This window comes from Podarcis melisellensis (assembly GCF_964234715.1).
Source record: "Podarcis melisellensis genome assembly, chromosome: 5".
NCBI lineage: Eukaryota > Metazoa > Chordata > Lepidosauria > Squamata > Lacertidae > Podarcis > Podarcis melisellensis.
Genome location: NC_138537.1, coordinates 41,102,391 through 41,121,283, shown reverse-complemented (window position 1 = coordinate 41,121,283; position 18,893 = coordinate 41,102,391). Strand labels below are relative to the sequence as shown.

The following is an 18,893-nucleotide window of genomic DNA, read 5'->3' as shown; positions in this document are numbered from 1 at the left end:
GAATCTACAATGGAGGGGTTCACATCTTTACCACCCCAAAAGGGTCATTTCTCCTATAGCCACAACCAGAGATTCAAACAGAAATCAACCATCGTGCACTGACTCTCTCTCCAGCTTGCCACTTTTACAACCTTTTCCCCTCTAGGTTACACCACAGCCAACCCTAAAAGACTTGAATTCAAACCCTTGCTTTGTCTTTTAACAAACTCTGAGTTGACAGAAGGGGCCCTTTCATTTGTTGTATGACACAGAGCTCCATCTCTTTGTCTTTGCGAATGGTTCAGTACCTTCCGTTTATTCTCCCAATGGCTCATCTTCCAGGCGATTTCCTCATCAGGAAATGGGCCTGGCTAATGTTTTAACATTTCCTGAATCCAGGGATTTAGTGGCACCCCGAAACTCATAACAATATATATGTCCCATGGTCCTCATACCAAGTGCATTTGTGGGAAGCTTCTGTTTCTGGCAGCGTGTGATGCTTAACAACATGCCGTGCAGGCTTTTGGGTGGCATTTACAGTAGACTTCAAATTTAGTAAAGGGCAGATGTGCAGAGATGCTCTAAGACTGCTCAGGACCACAGAATTTATCTCCAACACCACAAAAACCTTTCCAATTTTAGCAAGAGACAGACTGATCTCTCTGAAGGCTTTTTGTACTAGCTGTGGGAGCAGCACATTTGTCCCTGTGACAGCTTTAAAAATATATGCAAGCGGAGGAGAACTCGGTTCTTTCTCAAGCAGCTAAAAATACATAGGTGTGAAGTTCAGATTGAGTCATGCAGCACATGTATTTGGTACTCAGGAACCATATTAAAGTGCCTTGTTTGAAGCAATACTAAACAGTACCTGGTTGCATCCTAACTCGTACTTAAACGGCTAACATGGTTTGCCTTTTAAGTCTATTACGGTTGGAGGAAATTGCTACAGTCAAAATGACATCCCTCCCACCTCCATTAGTATTCATTACAGTCTTCTGTGAATTGCTTCTAGTACCATCTCACTTTTGTTTCCTACCGGGCAGTCATGTGCTACGTCTGGAATAGAATATTGGAGTGAGTTGTCCCCTTGCCCAGAATATATGCAGTTCTCATTAGACAGAGACAAAGAAGACATGGAGGGATTGACAAATGAAATTGTGGGAATAGGGGAGGGGGTGGTCAATACAGCACAGATCACAGTAATTTTCTCCTGGAATGCACCATGGTAATTATTTTCTCTTTGACACCCACTAATTTCTTCTGTAAAACCACCCTTTGATTACTGCAGCCTTTTCTTTCTCTCTTAATATTTTTGTCATTATTTTCTCCCTGATCTCGTCCTCCTCCAAAGTCTCCACTCTGTTCTAATGAACATGAAGAACTTTTAAGCATCATGTCAGGTGCTTTGAGCAGGAGACAGAGAGAACTGACAATTAAAGAAATTACCGTACTGTTAATCATGGCACTACAGCAAACAGTGCAAGATTGTGTTTCATAGCCTTACACCTAATCAAATACACAAGTAATTGGGGGCATTTATTTTTTTTAAGTGTGGTCTCCCCATCTCTGATTTATTTGCTTACTGCATTTACACTCTACCTTTTTCCTCTAAGGAGCTCAAGGTGCAAATGGTTCTCCCCATCCTCATTTAATCCTTACAACTACTCTGTGAGGTAGGTTGAGCTGAGAGGCAGTGACTCACCCAAGGTCTCTCACTTAATTTGCAAAAGATTCTTCATTAATCCCTTCCCCTGCTCACCCATGATGTGTGCTGGCTCCTAAACCAGAGCCCCCAAGCTAGCTAGTTGGAAGGGTCCTCAGTACTCCCAATATTTGACAATTAACCAAGCTCTAGCATATGCTCCAGTTCACACAATTCCAGCATTCGCAATGGGCAGTGGGAAAACACCCCAGTAACATTTCTGTTTTGTTTTGTGAATCTCATTGCTTTGTTTTGACATTTCTTTACAGAGAGGAAAGACAACAAATTCTGGAAAAGAATGTTCCACTTTTCTTGGCAAGTAGCTTGCAAGTTTTTCCAAGAAATGCTTTTTCTGGCTCTTTCTAAATCAGCATTGTCATGATCATGATATAATGATGTTACATTTTCTAAGACTGTAAATATTATGATTATGGCTATGGCTACTACATGATAAGCAGATATAGAAAAAGGACATGTGCAAAGAGGCTATGTATAATGTGTGAATTTGAACCTGGTTCAGTACATGTGGTGAAGGAGTAGATAAGCATGTCATATGTGTGGCATGGTAATGTGCAACACAAGTACTGTGTGTGTATGATTCCCCCTCAGTTTACTGAGAAAGAAGGACCAGATGGATTGCATCTATGAACACACCTTCGCTTCTCAATCACATGTGCTGTGATCACATGACCAGACCTGCCTGTGTAAACTAGTTTTTAGAAGTGCTCTTAAGGAAGCCCACTGTCACCTTCTCCTTTCACAAGCACCAGCTCTGCAGTGATGAAGCGATAGTATCATGACATACCTTTGGCTGTGGCCACTGGTATCCAGTAGCACACAATCAGGACCTGAGCAGGTTGTAAGACAGGATCTTTGGAGCACTCAAAACAGAAACATTCAGCCCTGGAGCTACCACTGAATTCTGTGTAAAGGAACAGAAGGACCACCATCCATAACCCAAAGATCTACCCTAAGAACAGCTGTTTGTTAAGATTGCCAAGGCTAGGATAATAAGCACTGTGTCCCAGATGCAATAGAACACTCTTAGGCCAGAATAAAGGACTCATAGAATTGTAGGGTTGGACTAGTGCCATCTAGTTCAACCTCCTGCAATGCAGGACTCCCCGACAGATGGCCATCCAACCTCTGTTTTAAAACCTCCATTGGAGAGGTCACCACCTTCTGAGAGAGTCCATTCCACTGTCAAACAGCTCTTACCATCATACTACTGGAATGCTTAAGTAGCAGGTGGAATTAGCCAAGGAGATGTGGACATCTTATTGCTCAAGGGTTTTGAAGAGCCTACAGGATGAACATCTGTCTGAGATTGAAATCTAGGCCATAGTGCAATAGAGCACATGCTGCGCATGTTGAGGACCCCAGGATCAATCCCCGGGGCTGGGCTGGAGAAGACCCCTATCTGAAACCTGGAGAGGCACAATCAGTTGGTGTAGACAACAGCACTGAGCAAGGTGGAGTAATGGTCTGGTTCAACACAAAGCAGCATCCCATGAAGGCAATCTGGTTATTGTGGAAGGTTGGATTAGATCGTCTTGGAGGAATTCTGTTTCTATGGCTGCGATACTAACCATTACTAGGAGTTAAGTCCCGCTTAAATCCCAATATTTGCTTCCTAAGCAAACATACGCAAGATCAGTCTGTAAATCAACAGAGCATTTTGCTATGATAGTAAATGTCCCACTGAACCTCTGTCACACTTTTTGTGAATGTTGTCAAGCAGAAGGTGGGGGGGAGGAGAGCCATTGTATATTGACTATGCTCTCTAGTCAATGTAGATTTGACATGCACATTATAGATCTGGGGAGTGGAAAAGTGTTTTAAACCATGTATTGTATGAAATTACCTAATATATTTAGATAGAATCATACATCTTAGTCACGTTGAGTACATTTCCCTAATGCCTCAAAAACATCTTCTTGGCATGAGGATAAATAAATGTTGATAGGGAAAGAGACTTCTCTTAATGCAGCACCTGCCTGGATCTGGTTTATGTCCATACTAAGCTTGAAAAATTTGGCTGGTAGCCCAACTTTCTGTGTCAACAGAACATTATTTACCCACTCCTCAGTAGAAAGGGCCCCTGTATATGTTTCTCTGCATTTTTTAATGTTGCTGGGGGAACAAAGTAGCCTCACAAAGGATTAAAGGATGTACTGTTGAATGTTTACTTTCTTTCCAACATAGTCGTGTTATTGACTTGTGCCATTGATGGACGGGTCAAACGGGCATTCTGAAAAGTGATGTGTCTCCCCCACCCTTTAGCCTAGGGTTTGTTCCCTCCTTGTGTTAAACGATGGATTTCTTCTCAAGCTTCAGAGCCTGAATGTCCTTTGCAACGACTGCAGAATGATAACCTCTTTTCTTCTGAATCATGTATAGAGCTTTGGGGAAGCACGGACCATTAAGTCCCTCTTTGAGCTAAGCTCTTCCTATCAAAGCTCTGAAAACCATAAATAACATCAGGAATAAGTGGTACTGATACGTCTCTATGAGAAACAGCAAACTGGAGTAATAAACAATAACACAGCGTGCAAGGGTGGCCCTGTAATGAGTCATAGCATTGAAGAGCTGGAAGGGACCCTGAGGATTAACTGGTCCAACCCTCTGCAATGCAGGAATATGCAGCTGCCCCATACGGGAATCGAACCCACGACCTTGGTGTTATCAGCACCATTCTAGCCAACTGAGCAAATGCCTCAAGTAGTAGATCAAAAGGGGGTTGCATTTCCATTCATCCACAGCAGATTGACCTGCTTGCCTGCCACACATGCCACAGCCAGCTCCACTGCACCCAGCAAGCAGTCTGCCATCCACCTGCTGCTACTGGTGATGTTGCTACTACCACTGCCCACCCACTGGGCCATGGGGCACCACTACTGTCACCCAAAGAAAAAAGCATTCAACAGTGCTCCAACCCAGATGTTCTGGGCCCACTACTCTCCAAGGCCATTTCAACCAGAATTCTGGTGGAAGTGGCCATGGATAATGCCTGCACCATTGCCACCTAGTTGGGAGAGGGGAGGCTTCTCATACTGGCTGCCTGTCAGCTACTCCCTTATCTGGGAGATGGATAAGAGTTGGGAAGAGGCCTCCATGTCAGGAGTGTGTTAATTGGGCTATTGATGCCAGCTTGCATTTGTATAAGTCTGTATAAGTCCATCCATTTGCGAGTCTGCAAAGGCAGCAGGGTTCTGTAGACTGTGTTGCAAGTTTAGTGCTTTCTTTAATAAAGCACTAAAACTGGCCATTCCTTTTTTGGTATCCCTGCATGAAACCACTCACATAGGCCCTCCTGGAGCCTGCAGATTGGGACACTGGTAGATGAAAACATTTGCTGTGAGTTATTTACTGAAACTTGTTCACAGTCCACTTTGTTTATCCTTGGTGTATGTCTGGAGCCATCAGCCCAGTCCCAGAAACTAGACTAGTTTGATCAGTTCTCTAAGCATACTTAGGTCCTGATTTTCCAGTCTATAGATAAGAGCACAGCAACAAATGATGAAATTCTATTCTTGCTTAGTTACATTCTACATCCCCCTGGCTAAAGTGTAAATGGCATCTCAGAGTGACAAACTGAGTCCTTAGTCTGAATCAAGGGTGGGCAATCTGTGGCCCCAGGGCTGTATTCTCCCTCAGCCTAATTGCATGCAAGGATATGGGAAGAAGGGAAAAGGGTGTCAGAAAGAGAGGGAGAAAAAGGAGTTATGAAGAGAGATTGGGGGAGAGGGAGGGAGGGAAGACTGGCTTTGAACCTACCTGTCACGGCCACCCAGGACGGGTCCCAGCTCACAAGAGACCTCACTCCGTTACAGTTTATTTACAGGAAAAGTTTATTGAAGATTTCTGCTTCTCGTACAGTTCAGCATCGTGGCCGTACGTCTGTCACGTTAGACCGCTGAAGTCCCCTCTGACTCCTCCCCTCTTCCACACCAACTTAATAGCCTGGCTCTAGACCACCTCTTCCTCTCCTTTCTTTTCCGCAGGGTCTTCCTGCCCCCCTGGGTTCCCTCTCTCCGTGACTCGCCTGAGGCTGAATCCTCTGCCGCCTCTTCCCCCCTCCTTCTGGCTTTAGGGCCGGGCTCCTCCCCTGAGCTCTCTCCACTTCCGCGCGCCTCTACGTTTGAACTTGGCGCGCGTACGTTGCTGCTGACCTTTCTTTCGACCGCTACACCACCCCTTGTTCTGCTCTCCACCCTTTCCGGCTGAACACCTTGCTCCAACCCCCTTTCTCTGTTCTCTCCTAATCCTGCTCCCTCCGAGAGGCTGACGACTCCACCCCCTTTACTCCGTTCCGGCTGAGACGCCTCTTGCTGCGTCTGTCTTCCACTGGGCTCCTCTCCGCTTCTCCCTTCTCCTCCCTTTTGCTTGATTAAGGTAACCCCCTTTTGAGAATCCTCTGACTCGCTGCTCAGACTCGTGGATTCCCTCAGAATTCCGTCATCTTCTTCCTCATCCTTCTGCCCCTCCTCCCACTCGCTCTCCGTCTCCTCTGTCATCTCCTCCTCTCTCCCAGAAACCCTGACATCCATCCCCCCCTCGAAGCCCCCCCTTCCCCCCTCCCGCTCGCCGGGTGCAGGTTGAGGAAAACGTGGTTCTTCCGGGGTCGGTTCAGGATACAAGTTGTCCACTTCAACGTTCTCCTCTGTCATCTCCGTATATGTGTGTTCGAACTCGGGTTCCCCACCCACAGACCTCACAGTCTCTTCCTCCATCACTGCTTCTCCTGGCGCTGCCTGCCAAGGACCTACCATCCATCTCTGACTCCATGCCTCCCTTGGCTGATCCACCCACCAACAAGGGCCTGTCTCCTCCCCCCCCAGTCTCGGATCCCTGGTCGGGCTTGTTTCGGGCGTATGGCCCTCGGGTGAGGAGAAACCCTCGAACGTGCTGTCTGACAACGTGGGCGTGAAAAGCCAATCATCAAAATACTCCTCGGGCATGGGCTTGTGCGGAAAAAGTGCATGGAACTCCTCCTTCAACAGGGGTTCGTCCAACGCGTAACCCGGCACCCAGCTATTGGCAGAGGCCGGAGTGCCTTCCCTGGCTAGAAAATATTCAACTCCCTCCTCCCCCCATCTCGAGTCCAGTATCTCTGTGACCTCGTTAAGAGGTTCTGGTCTTGGCGATTCCCCCCCCTCAGGCGCCCTCCTACGTGGCTCTGGGAGTGCTCCTGACTCTTGAAACCTGTGTGGGGTTTTGTAGGGAGTGAGCACCGACCTATGAAAGACCGGGTGCACCCTGGAACCCTCCGGAAGGGCTAGACGGAAAGCCACCGGATTGATCTTAGCCTCAACTTGATATGGCCCTAGCTGCCTGTGTCCTAACTTCTTCTTGGCCAATGACCTGGCCGGCATCGCGTGGGCTGCTAACCACACCCAGTCCCCAATCTGGATGTCCTCTCCCGCCCTCCTGTGCTTATCGGCCTGCACCTTATACGCCTGTTTTGCCAGCTCCAAATGTCTCCGCAGCTCCTCGTGCACCTCTTGCAACTCCGCTGCAAAGTGGTCGGCATCTTGAGGCCCCCCCCCTCCTGGTGCCTCAAATCTCGGGAAGGTTCTGGGATGACGGCCATTGTTCGCGAAGAAAGGCGTCACCCCGGTGGATGCGTGTTTCGTGTTGTTGTAGGCGAATTCGGCCATCGGCAGATAGTCCACCCACGCCGCAGGTCGCTGGTTGGCGTAGCACCGCAGGTACTGCTGCATGATCGCATTGACCCTCTCCGCTTGACCGTTGGTTTGTGGATGTCTCGCCGATGTCAGGTTGATTTTGACGTGCAAGATGCCCAGAAGCTTTCGCCAGAAAGTGGAAACAAACTGGCGCCCCCTGTCGGACAAGACGGACTGCGGAAGTCCATGCACTCTGAAGACGTGATCGATGAAGAGCTTTGCGGTCTGTTCTGCCGTCGCCACCTTGGCACAAGGGATGAAATGCGCCATCTTGGTGAACAAGTCCACCACCACTAACACCGCCGTCTTACCTCTGGAGCTGGGCAGGTCCGTAACAAAGTCCAACGCTACCCTCTCCCACGGTTGCTGCGGTGTCTCCAGCGGTTCTAGCAATCCCGCCTGCTTCTGGTGCACTGGTTTGGACCTCTGGCAGATATCACACCTGGCGACGTAGTCCGCCACCTCTCCTCTCATCTGGGGCCACCAAAAGTCTCTAGCCACCAACTCCATCGTCTTCTCTTTGCCGAAATGGCCTGCACTAGGGGCGTCATGCAATTGTTGCAGAACCTTGGCTCGAAGATCGTCGGTGGGCACGTAAAGGGCACCCTTACGAGTCAAAAGTCCATCTTGCAATTGGAACTCATCGTTGTCTCGCGACCCTCCGCGTAGCTCCTCCATCTTGGACTGAGCAAACCGATCCCTTTGCAACGCGCGTCGCACCGCGTCCAGGTCGACTGCGATGGTAGCGCACGTCCACGCCTGCGGTGCGAAAATGTGCTTTGCTGCGATTGGAGCTGCTTCCTCCAAGTATTGCGGCTTTCGGGACAGCGCGTCTGCAATAACATTGGAGTCTCCTGGGATGTATTCTATTTTGAAGTCGAAATCCGCAAAGAACTCCGCCCAGCGCATGTGTCGCTGGGTCTGTAACTTAGCCGTCCGCCAATACTCTAAGTTCTTGTGATCCGTGCGGACTTGCACCGTGTGCTTGGCTCCTATTAAGAAGTGTCGCCACGCTTTGAAAGCTGCATGAATGGCCAACAACTCCCTGTCCCATATGGTATAATTGCGCTCCGTCTTGCTGAGCTTCCGGGAGTAGAACGCACCCGGTCTCCAGTTGCCTTGTGAATCCTCTTGCAAAAGAACGGCCCCAACCGCTCTGTCTGACGCATCGGTCTCTACCCGCATGGGTCTGCCGGGATTCACGTGGAGCAGCTGCTCTTCGGAGGCGAAAAGACCTTTAAGCGTCCGGAAGGACCGCTCCGCTTGTTCGGTCCAGACGAACTTCTTCTTCTTGGAACTGAGGGTGTCAGTGATAGCCGCCGTCGCGTTCGCAAAACCTTTAATAAACTTGCGGTAAAAATTGGCAAAGCCGATGAACCTCTGGACCTCTTTCCGATTTCGAGGGCTTTTCCAGTCCAACAGCGCTTGAACCTTAGCCCTGTCCATGGCCAGTCCCTCGTCGGACAACTTGTAGCCAAGGAAATCAACCTCTCTGACATCAAACTGGCATTTTTCCAACTTGGCGTACAGCCTGTGGTCCTTCAGCCTCTGCAGGATCTCCCTCACGTCCTTATCGTGATCCTCCGGCGATTCCGAGAAAATCAGGATATCGTCGAGAAAGCAGACACACTTCTTGTAGAGGAGACCTGCTAGCACGTGGTGCATAAATGCTTGAAAAACGTGGCTGCCATTTTGGAGACCGAAAGGCATGACTCTGTATTCGTATGTGCCCAGAGGGGTGAACATGGCGGTCTTCCACTCATCTCCTTTCCGGATGCGGATGAGATTGTAAGCTCCACGTAGGTCCAGCTTGGTGAAAATCTTGCCCCTCCTGACGGTCGCTAAAAGGTCGTCAATCTTGGGCATGGGGAAAGCTTTGGGCTTAGTCAAGCTGTTTATGAACCTGTAATCCACTATAAGCCTTTTTTGGGGCGTGTTTTTCTTCTTCACAAAGAACACAGGGCTGCCACCCGCTGCTTTAGATTCCTGGATGAAACCTCGCTTGAGGTTATGGTCTATGAACTCCCGAAGCTCTTGCATCTCGTCTTCCGACATAGAGTACAGCTTGGCAGCAGGCAGTTGCGCCCCTGGCACTAAATCAATCGCGCAGTCGTAAGGTCTGTGAGGCGGCAACTTGTCAGCTTCCTTCTCACAGAAAACCTCCAAGAAGTCCTGGTACTTGTGAGGCACTGTTTGCACCATACCCAGATGCAACTGCTGCTCGGCTTCTCCTCCCTGATCGGTCTGAAAGCAATGCTGAGCACAATACGATGAACAAAAGGTGATCTGCCGCTGGTACCACGCAACCGCGGGACTGTGCCTCTCCAGCCAACTCATGCCTAACACGATGGGTGTGTCCGATAAGTGGGTGACATTGAAACTAATAAGTTCTCGATGGTTGCCAATCTGCATCATCATGGGAGGGGTTTGCTGCACCACTTGCCCCCCCAGCAACTTCCTGCCGTCTACCGTGACCACGTTTAGAGGCGTCGTTGCAGGCAGGAGCGCCATGTTGTGCTGCTTAACGAACTGCAGTCCCACGAAGTCGGCGTTGCTTCCCGAATCGATCGTTATTGGAACCTCGAGGAGTCTCCCATCAGGCAACTGGAGTGTTGCCGTGAGCAGAACTGCCGGTCTGGGAGGCAAAGGGTCCACGCTCTGCAGTGATGCTGGGGGCTTGTCTACAGATCCGCCTGGCTGAGCCCCAGTAGCTCTGCTTCCAGCCAGGCACTGTCGTTTCCCTGAAGCTGCTCCCCTGGTTGCACCTCTGCTGTTACAGTTGCCAGTGCTGCAGTGTGCTTCTGGAGCCTCTGGGGGCACTCTTTCGCCATATGGTGCGCACTGTCACAGATGTAACACTTCCTGGTTCCTCTAGGAGGCTTCGCTTTGGCTGCACCAGGGACAGGGCTCTGGGATGGCTTCTGAGCCCTAGCACCACCAATCTCCATTGGCTCCTCGCTGTCCTTCCCCATTGGCGAGGGGTGCGCACGGCTGAAATCCCTGTGCACAAAAGGGAGAGTCCTCGCTTGCGCACGCGCTTGGGGCCCGTCCTCCTCGTGCCACGGACGTCCCTCATGTCGAATTCCAATAGCTAAAGCCCGTTGCACCACGTCTTCTAGGGTCTGGGGTCTGTCCCCCCTAGCGATCTCATCCTTGATGGGGGGGCTCAATCCCTCCCAAAAAAGATCTCTGACCGGCTTACTGTCCTTTGGCCAATCTAAGGCGGTGAGCAATGCAAAAAATTTAGAGTGGTATTGGCGCACAGTCGCTTTCCCCTGCCTCAGCCCGTGCATTTGACGGCGCGCAATGTCCACATCCACAGAGGATTGAAAACAAGAATCCATCGCTTTGATGAACGCAGTTGAATTGCGACGGGCCGGTCCATCTTCGCGCCACAGATTGCGTAGCCAAGCCCTGGCCTCCCCATGCAGGTGCGAAACAATGAACCCCACTTTCTCCTCCTCATCTTTAAAATCGTGACGGAGTAAATGCAGTGCATATACGACGTCCGCTCTGAAATTGGGATAGTCTTGCAAGTTGCCATTAAAATGCGGAACCAGGGCACCCCCCCTCCGTCCAAGCGCAATGCCCTCCGCTCTGGAACCTGGGGCCCCCGCCCTGTCCGCGTGTTCCCACCTTGCCTGCAAATCCTGGCACGTCTTCTCCAAGTCGTCATTCTTCTTCTGCGAAGCAATGACTGCCGATGTGAGAGCGGTAACCTGATCCCGCAGTGCAACCAGCTGCTCCTCAGCGCTCATGGCTGCTCCCGTTCGTGAGCTTCGCAAAAAAAAATTTTTTGCTTTCTGAGAGGGGACTTACTGTCACGGCCACCCAGGACGGGTCCCAGCTCACAAGAGACCTCACTCCGTTACAGTTTATTTACAGGAAAAGTTTATTGAAGATTTCTGCTTCTCGTACAGTTCAGCATCGTGGCCGTACGTCTGTCACGTTAGACCGCTGAAGTCCCCTCTGACTCCTCCCCTCTTCCACACCAACTTAATAGCCTGGCTCTAGACCACCTCTTCCTCTCCTTTCTTTTCCGCAGGGTCTTCCTGCCCCCCTGGGTTCCCTCTCTCCGTGACTCGCCTGAGGCTGAATCCTCTGCCGCCTCTTCCCCCCTCCTTCTGGCTTTAGGGCCGGGCTCCTCCCCTGAGCTCTCTCCACTTCCGCGCGCCTCTACGTTTGAACTTGGCGCGCGTACGTTGCTGCTGACCTTTCTTTCGACCGCTACACCACCCCTTGTTCTGCTCTCCACCCTTTCCGGCTGAACACCTTGCTCCAACCCCCTTTCTCTGTTCTCTCCTAATCCTGCTCCCTCCGAGAGGCTGACGACTCCACCCCCTTTACTCCGTTCCGGCTGAGACGCCTCTTGCTGCGTCTGTCTTCCACTGGGCTCCTCTCCGCTTCTCCCTTCTCCTCCCTTTTGCTTGATTAAGGTAACCCCCTTTTGAGAATCCTCTGACTCGCTGCTCAGACTCGTGGATTCCCTCAGAATTCCGTCATCTTCTTCCTCATCCTTCTGCCCCTCCTCCCACTCGCTCTCCGTCTCCTCTGTCATCTCCTCCTCTCTCCCAGAAACCCTGACACTACCCATGGCTGGCTTCAGCCCCACTGCTGATGTGCAGTTCTGACAGATTACTTCCAAGGGAAAGGCAGCCTCCGAAAGAAATAATGTCCCCCAATTCAGGTCTAGATAATGCTGTAAAAGTAATTTCCCCCTAAAATCAAGTCACACAATTTCTAACATCTTTATGCATATATTTGATGAGAGTGCTAAAAACAACAACACAGAGACATGTAACTATGGGAAATTGTAAACAGATTCTCTGTTGACTCATCCCCTATAGTAACTCACAATTTCCATACATTTTCAGTAACTCAGAAATTCCATATGTTTCCTCTGCCTTCATAGCTACATTTCATACGTCCAGCAACAGACAAAAAGACAAATAGATGCAACAGTAATCAAGGGGACAGTGCATAGGATTGAACTGTATATACAAAGTTAATATGCTATTAGAAGGTAGGGAGATATTTGTTGTTTCAGAGATGTAATTGGGAATGTAGACAATCACCAATCTGATCGCAGGAATATGCATGCTGAATCCAGGGCACTTCCAGGCTGCTGTTTTTTATGGGTGTATTCTGCGACATGTTCTCAGCTCAGCGATAGTGCTTTAATTTATACTGGACTGCCCACACATCACAGGACTTCATTACTTGTTCTGTGATGCCTTCCCATTGCTACCACTCTATTGCTGTCTGGAGGGACATTCTTGCACTGTAGCTAAAATAAAATAAAATAGGACCCACCCCCAAATTGTTTGTGGTATGAAAAGTTAAAGGATTTCAGCAAGAAATTAGAGGATATGCAATGATAGGAAATCAAGCCATATGGCCACCCCAAAACTTGTACAGGCATGAACAGTATTGAAAGTGGAATATTGTATGACTGCCCCCAAACCACCATAAGCACAAATCATCATAAATGCACAATTAAAAAATACCGATTCATTTGAAAACCAGGCCCATCTGATGACTTTGAAATCAGAATAGTAACAATTGTTACACTTGCCCTTAATGTGTTGTTCCCCATGTTCTTTGGTTTTCCAGTTTTCTCTACAGGTGAAAATTCTTTTTTGGTTAAATTCTTCCTTCTAATTTACTGCTGCACCATGACATCTAATCCAACACAACATTGTTATCATTATATATCAAAATGCCAGCATGATACTACTACTTTTCCATTCACAGTATGCTGACCTTGAAAAAATAAATGGCTAATAACTCAGCCAGCAGACAACAAATGAATGAATTTTAGGGGGGGGGGAATCCTTCCAACTTGATAGAAGAGGTCAAATACAGCTCCAAACCACGGCAAGTCTTTTGTATGTTTCTGCTCAAGTGGTTGAGATTGGAGACACGGCAGTCATGCGCTTCCATCTGAAGAAGAACTTGAGGGATGAGGCTATCTCCCTGTATCGAAGCCCACACAGATAAGGCAACAGAGCTTTGGGCAAGATTATCAGCACATTGCATATTATCAGAGAGACCAATATCCCTGTCTGTGTCCCAATGACGGCATTGACATAAAGCAAGGAGTCCACCACAATAGCCAAGAGGGGAGAGAAATGAAAGAACAAGACAATGTGATGCATCAGGAACGTCACACTGGCTCTAGAGAACATGCTTTTCCATATGCCTGACTGCTTTGTTTTGAAATACAGGATCATATAACAGCAGAGTATGAGGGACAGACAGAGAAAAAGGGCAGAAACGGAGACTACATAGCAGGATTTCACGGCCCCATCTCCATGTAGAGTCATTACCAGTATTATGGGGACAGAGCAGTTTTCCACTGGGCACACACTGGGTTTCTGGGTAAACTTGAGTATTAAGAAGACAATCCCAGGGAAAACACCAGACAAGATCCACAGGAACAGTATCAGCTTCTTTGCTCGTGAAGAGGGCAAAATGGAGATGTAATGCAAAGGCCACAAAATGGCCACGTATGTATCCAGCACCATGGCGGCAGCCGTTAGCAACCCTCCGCAGTAAGTCATGGCCAGCAGAAACAACAGGAGCACACAAGGGTTCTTGGGAAGGTGGAGTTTCATTACATTGAAAACTGCAGACATAACATAGAGTATCAGATATAACAAATCACAGAGCAAAGCATTTCCCAACAGCAGGTATCTAGTCTCCTGACGGATGTTGACACGGGAAAGAATCACAAACAGAATGAAAGGGTTGATCAGGATGGCTGCTGTAAGGCACAATATCGGCGGGATCAGGAACATCATTGTCTTGGAGTATGGAGGATAGATGATCAATTCTTGCAGGTTTTGGAATGAAGTTTTATCCAAAGTGAAGGAAGCATTTGAGGCCACTTCTCTATAGCGGGAGAAGGTTGCATTCAAAATCCTGGCTGGCACACATAGTGAGAAGTTCATTTCCCCCAGAGATAAGGAGTGGCAGCTGATGTATACAAAAGAAGTTCTTCAACGCTGAGGTTTTGCAATAAGCGAAGATGCATTTTATAGCAACCAGATCACCATCTGTCGTCAGCTCTGTAATGATAGCTGATGGCAAAGCATAGGGATTGGTAAGGGAGCTCCGCAAGTAGATCTTGAAATCCGCACAAGTGGAATCTTTTCCTCAAGAAAATTTAACACTGATTGTTCAGAAGAAGGGAACACACTCATAGGGCTCAAAATCCAAACTGCAGAGCAGGCACTCTGGGAGGGAAGTAAATGGGTTGTTCATCACTAAGAACTTAAGTTTGTCCACACTGCAAGCATTAGCATAGCAAAGTAGCAGATGGAATATTAGCTTGATTAAACAGATGTGATGATAAAAGGGGACATTCCAAATTTGCCAATGCAATCAAGTCATAAATGGAACCAGAGGATATACTAGAGTGTTTAAATGCAATCAGAAACGTATTGAGTCAATGTAATCAATAGGAATGGTGCCCTTAGCTCCTGAAATACAAGTGCATCATAATCCCTTTTAATACGTGGTTCTTAGCAGACTGCTGCCATATATTTTCAGCTATCTGAAACAGTACACATACACCAAAATCCCATATATATTATTGCCACCTACTATGAAATATTGAGCTGCAAATGGAGAATAAAAAGTGGCTTGACACCCCTTGCCCAATCTAAAGTGCTTTTTGTTTTCATCATATGCTTTGGGATGAGGAACACACGCAATGCAAAATAAACTATTTTCTTACGATTAATGGAAAGCTAACATATAACAATACAATACAATTCTACATCCTTTACAGCTGTTCCCTAAATCAGGAGGAAAGAATAATAAAAACAAAGGATTAAATAAATCTAGAATGAACATGAGCACTGCCAGATCAGATGAAAGACTTATCTCATCCAGGATTCTATTCATACAGTGGTCAACTAGATGTCTTGGAAAGCTCACAATCAGGGTATGACATAGCACTCTCCTGATCCACAGTGACTGGTATTAAGAGGCATGCTGCCTCTGATACTGCAGGAAATGTAGCAATTATGACTAGGAATCATTAAGAGCCTGATACTCCATACATTTGTCTATAGTGGTAAAGGTAAAGGTACCCCTGCCCGTACGGGCCAGTCGTGTCCGACTCTAGGGTTGTGCGCCCATCTCACTTAAGAGGCCGGGGGCCAGCGCTGTCCGGAGACACTTCCAGGTCACATGGCCAGCGTGACGAAGCTGCTCTGGCGAGCCAGCACCAGCGCAGCACACGGAAACGCGGTTTACCTTCCCGCCATAAAGCGGTACCTATTTATCTACTTGCACTTAAGGGTGCTTTCGAACTGCTAGGTGGGCAGGAGCTGGGACTGAAAGACGGGAGCTCACTGAGGTTTTACCCACAGCGCCACCCGCGTCCCGGTCTATAGTGGTACCTCAGGTTAAGAACTTAATTCGATCTGGAGGTCCGTTCTTAACCTGAAACTGTTCTTAACCTGAGGTCCCACTTTAGCTAATGGGGCCTCCCACTGCCGCCACGTGATTTCTGTTCACCCCACCGCGGGGATTCGAACCACCGACCATGCGATCGGCAAGCCCCAGGCACTGAGGTTTTACCCACAGCGCCACCCGCGTCCCGGTCTATAGTGGTACCTCAGGTTAAGAACTTAATTCGATCTGGAGGTCCGTTCTTAACCTGAGGTACCACTTTAGCTAATGGGGCCTCCCACTGCCGCCATGTGATTTCTGTTCTCATCCTGAAGCAAGGTTCTTAACCCAAGGTATTTCTGGGTTAGCGGAGTCTGTAACCTGAAGCGTCTGTACCCCGAGGTACCACTGTATTACCCTTTAATAGCTGTCCAAGTTGACAGTCTTGTGGAAGTAACTTCCACAGTTTAACTATGTGCTGAAGAAGTTATTTTTGTTTGTCCTTAATCTCCCAACGTTCAGCTGGAATGTTCTAGCATTGTGAAATGGGGGTCTCTACACCTGGCATAACATGACACACCATGTCCTCTCTAGACACAAGAGTAGATGATGTCCAGAGCTTGCATAAAGCAAACCAGGGACACTAACAAACACAACAGATCGTGCTGCTTGCCTTCAGATTGGCTGTTGTGAAGTAATTGACTTTTGGATTCTGTTGTGACAAGCATGGTTTTAGTTCTCTGTTCCACACAAAGAGACATGTACTGAAACAGCAGCTTCCATGCTACTGGCTTGTATTGCTGGCTCCCTAATTGCCTTTTGTCTACAAAATGGCTGCCAGGCCTTCTGCCCACTTTCTTGCTATGTGGCTGCTCAATGCTAACAGGGCTGGCCCAAGACATTTGGCACCTTAGGCAAACTACAAAATGGCACCCCCCCCAATGCCAGGGAAGAAGGGGGGGGGGTGAAGATTGACATCAGGAACAAAGGGGGAAATAAAGGATCTACATCAGGATCTGCTGCCCCTGTGGATCCTGTTGCCTGAGGCAGTCACCTCACCTTGCCTCATGGGTGTCAGACAGTTATCAGCGAAATGTGAAATGGAGCATGAAGGTGGGTTCATATTGTAAAGCCATATTCTCTTCAGCCTGTTGCCATCCAACCACTGCAATGGATGTTTCTAGCCTACGAACATTAATATAAGGAGCAAAACTCCCTACTGCTTAATATTCCTGCAGAACAAGCTGCTTTACATTCAGTAGAGTATGGATAGTTCCCAATCTTAGGAATGGCCTCAGAAAAGTTTTCAGTACAAATGTAGCCCAATTAGGCTGCTAAAGATCAGAGTTTACATCAGGGATGACTAACATGGGATAACCGAGTTCTATTTTAAGATGCCAAAACAAGGACAGAAATCTCAATGAAGTTTGTCTTCCCTGTCAAGGTTTGATGGAAACCTCTCAGGGTTGTTAGAAGCACTTGGCTCAACTCAAGTGTTGTCAGCCAAGAAAACCCCCACAAAAAAATCTTTAGAACCTGTGTCCCAAGAAACAAGTTAGGTATATAAGGAATTGACATATGTATATTTCTAATATATAAAATAATATCTGATTAAAAGTTAAAGGTCTTTTTGCAGAATGAAGGAAACCTTAGATCTACATTTTCTTCTTCAGGTGACAGACACTGGTATTTGTATTGGAAGGAATAGGGGAGTTAAAAAAAAAACATTTTAGAGGCTCCTTCCTTCTATCTGAATGCCCTGAAACATTTCAGCTAAATGTCAGAAAAACATGTTAAACAAGGAAGTGATTTTTTTTTTAAGTACAAGGGCCATATTCCTTTCTAGACAAGCTTTTGAGGGCCACATGCTAGTGGTGTGTGAGGTCAGAGGTGAACGTGGGCAGAACACTGAATATGTGCAGTAGTTTAGTTTCTACACACATTTCTACCCCCTTGGTCCTTTACCTTTTTTTTACCTTTACCTCCATCCAGTCAAGCAAGAAGGATTGGTTCAAAAACAAATTCCAGGTAGGCAAAAGTTGAAGGAGGATGCAAAGGTATGACTGTGAGGGGTGTGGCCCAGGGACAGGGTTAGATGGCGCTCTTTTGGTTTCCAGTCATAATACTAGAGCTCTGGGGTGGGCGTTCAATGAAGTTGAATGTTGGAAGATTCAGGACAGAGAAAATAAATTATTTCTTCACACAGCTTCAGAAGTTCAGGTGGTCCAGGAGAAGACATTCTCTGTGACAGCCCCTTTGTTGCGGAATTCCCTCCTTCTCAGAGGTGTGTCTGGTACCTTCATTATACAGTGGTACCTTGGGTTAAGAATTTAATTCGTTCCAGAGGTCTGTTCTTAACCTGAAACTGTTTTTAACCTGAGGTACCACTTTAGCTAATGGGGCCTCCTGCTGCTGTCGCGCCACCGCCACACAATTTCTGTTCTCATCCTGAAACAAAGTTCTTAACCTGAGGTACTATTTCTGGGTTAGCGGAGTGTGTAACCTGAAGTGTCTGTAACCTGAAGCGTCTGTAAACCGAGGCACCACTGTACTGTTTTCTCATATGCTGGAGATGTACCTCTTTACCCTGGACTTTTACACAACACAAAACATACACCCCTCCACCGACATCATTCTTGTGATCATAATTAGCTTTTAGCTGTTTTTAATGTTGCATTTTAAACTTGTAACGTGCCTTGTGACCTTAGGGTGAATGGCAGGTAATAAATAAAATACTACTACTACTACTACTACTACTACTACTGCTGCTGCTGCTGCTACTGCTACTGCTACTGCTACTGCTACTACTAGTGTTATGGCATTTGTTTCCACAAGAGGTATTGATGATGGCCATCAACTTGGATGGCTTTCAAAGAGGATGAGACACATCAATAAGAGGATAAGGCTATCAATAGCTACTAGCCTCTGAATACCAGTTGCTGGAAATCACAAATGTGAAGAGTGCTCCTCTGCACAGGTACTGCTTTCAGACTTCCCACAGGCATCTGGCTGAGCACTGTGAGAGCTGTTTCCTGCACCACATGGGCTCTTCTCATGTTCTTTTTGAGCATTTAAATAAAACATAAAATGTTTACAGACAGCAATGGCCCTGAAGAAGAAAT

At 47.6% G+C, this 18,893-nt stretch overlaps 1 protein-coding gene across 4 annotated transcripts in view; it reads right to left on the bottom strand.

Moving 5' to 3' along the window:
• GPR148 (G protein-coupled receptor 148) overlaps positions 1–18,893 on the bottom strand; it is a 103,467-nt gene that overhangs the window by 10,898 nt on the left and 73,676 nt on the right. Inside the window, exon 3 of one of the 4 annotated variants that reach the window (XM_081911563.1) lies at positions 12,662–14,450. The exons of 2 other annotated variants lie outside the window; for them this stretch is intronic. In XM_081911563.1, the coding sequence (XP_081767689.1) occupies positions 13,269–14,321 (1,053 nt within the window). In that variant the 5' untranslated portion in view covers positions 14,322–14,450 and the 3' untranslated portion in view covers positions 12,662–13,268. One more of the 4 variants, XR_014168437.1, reaches the window with a different exon arrangement.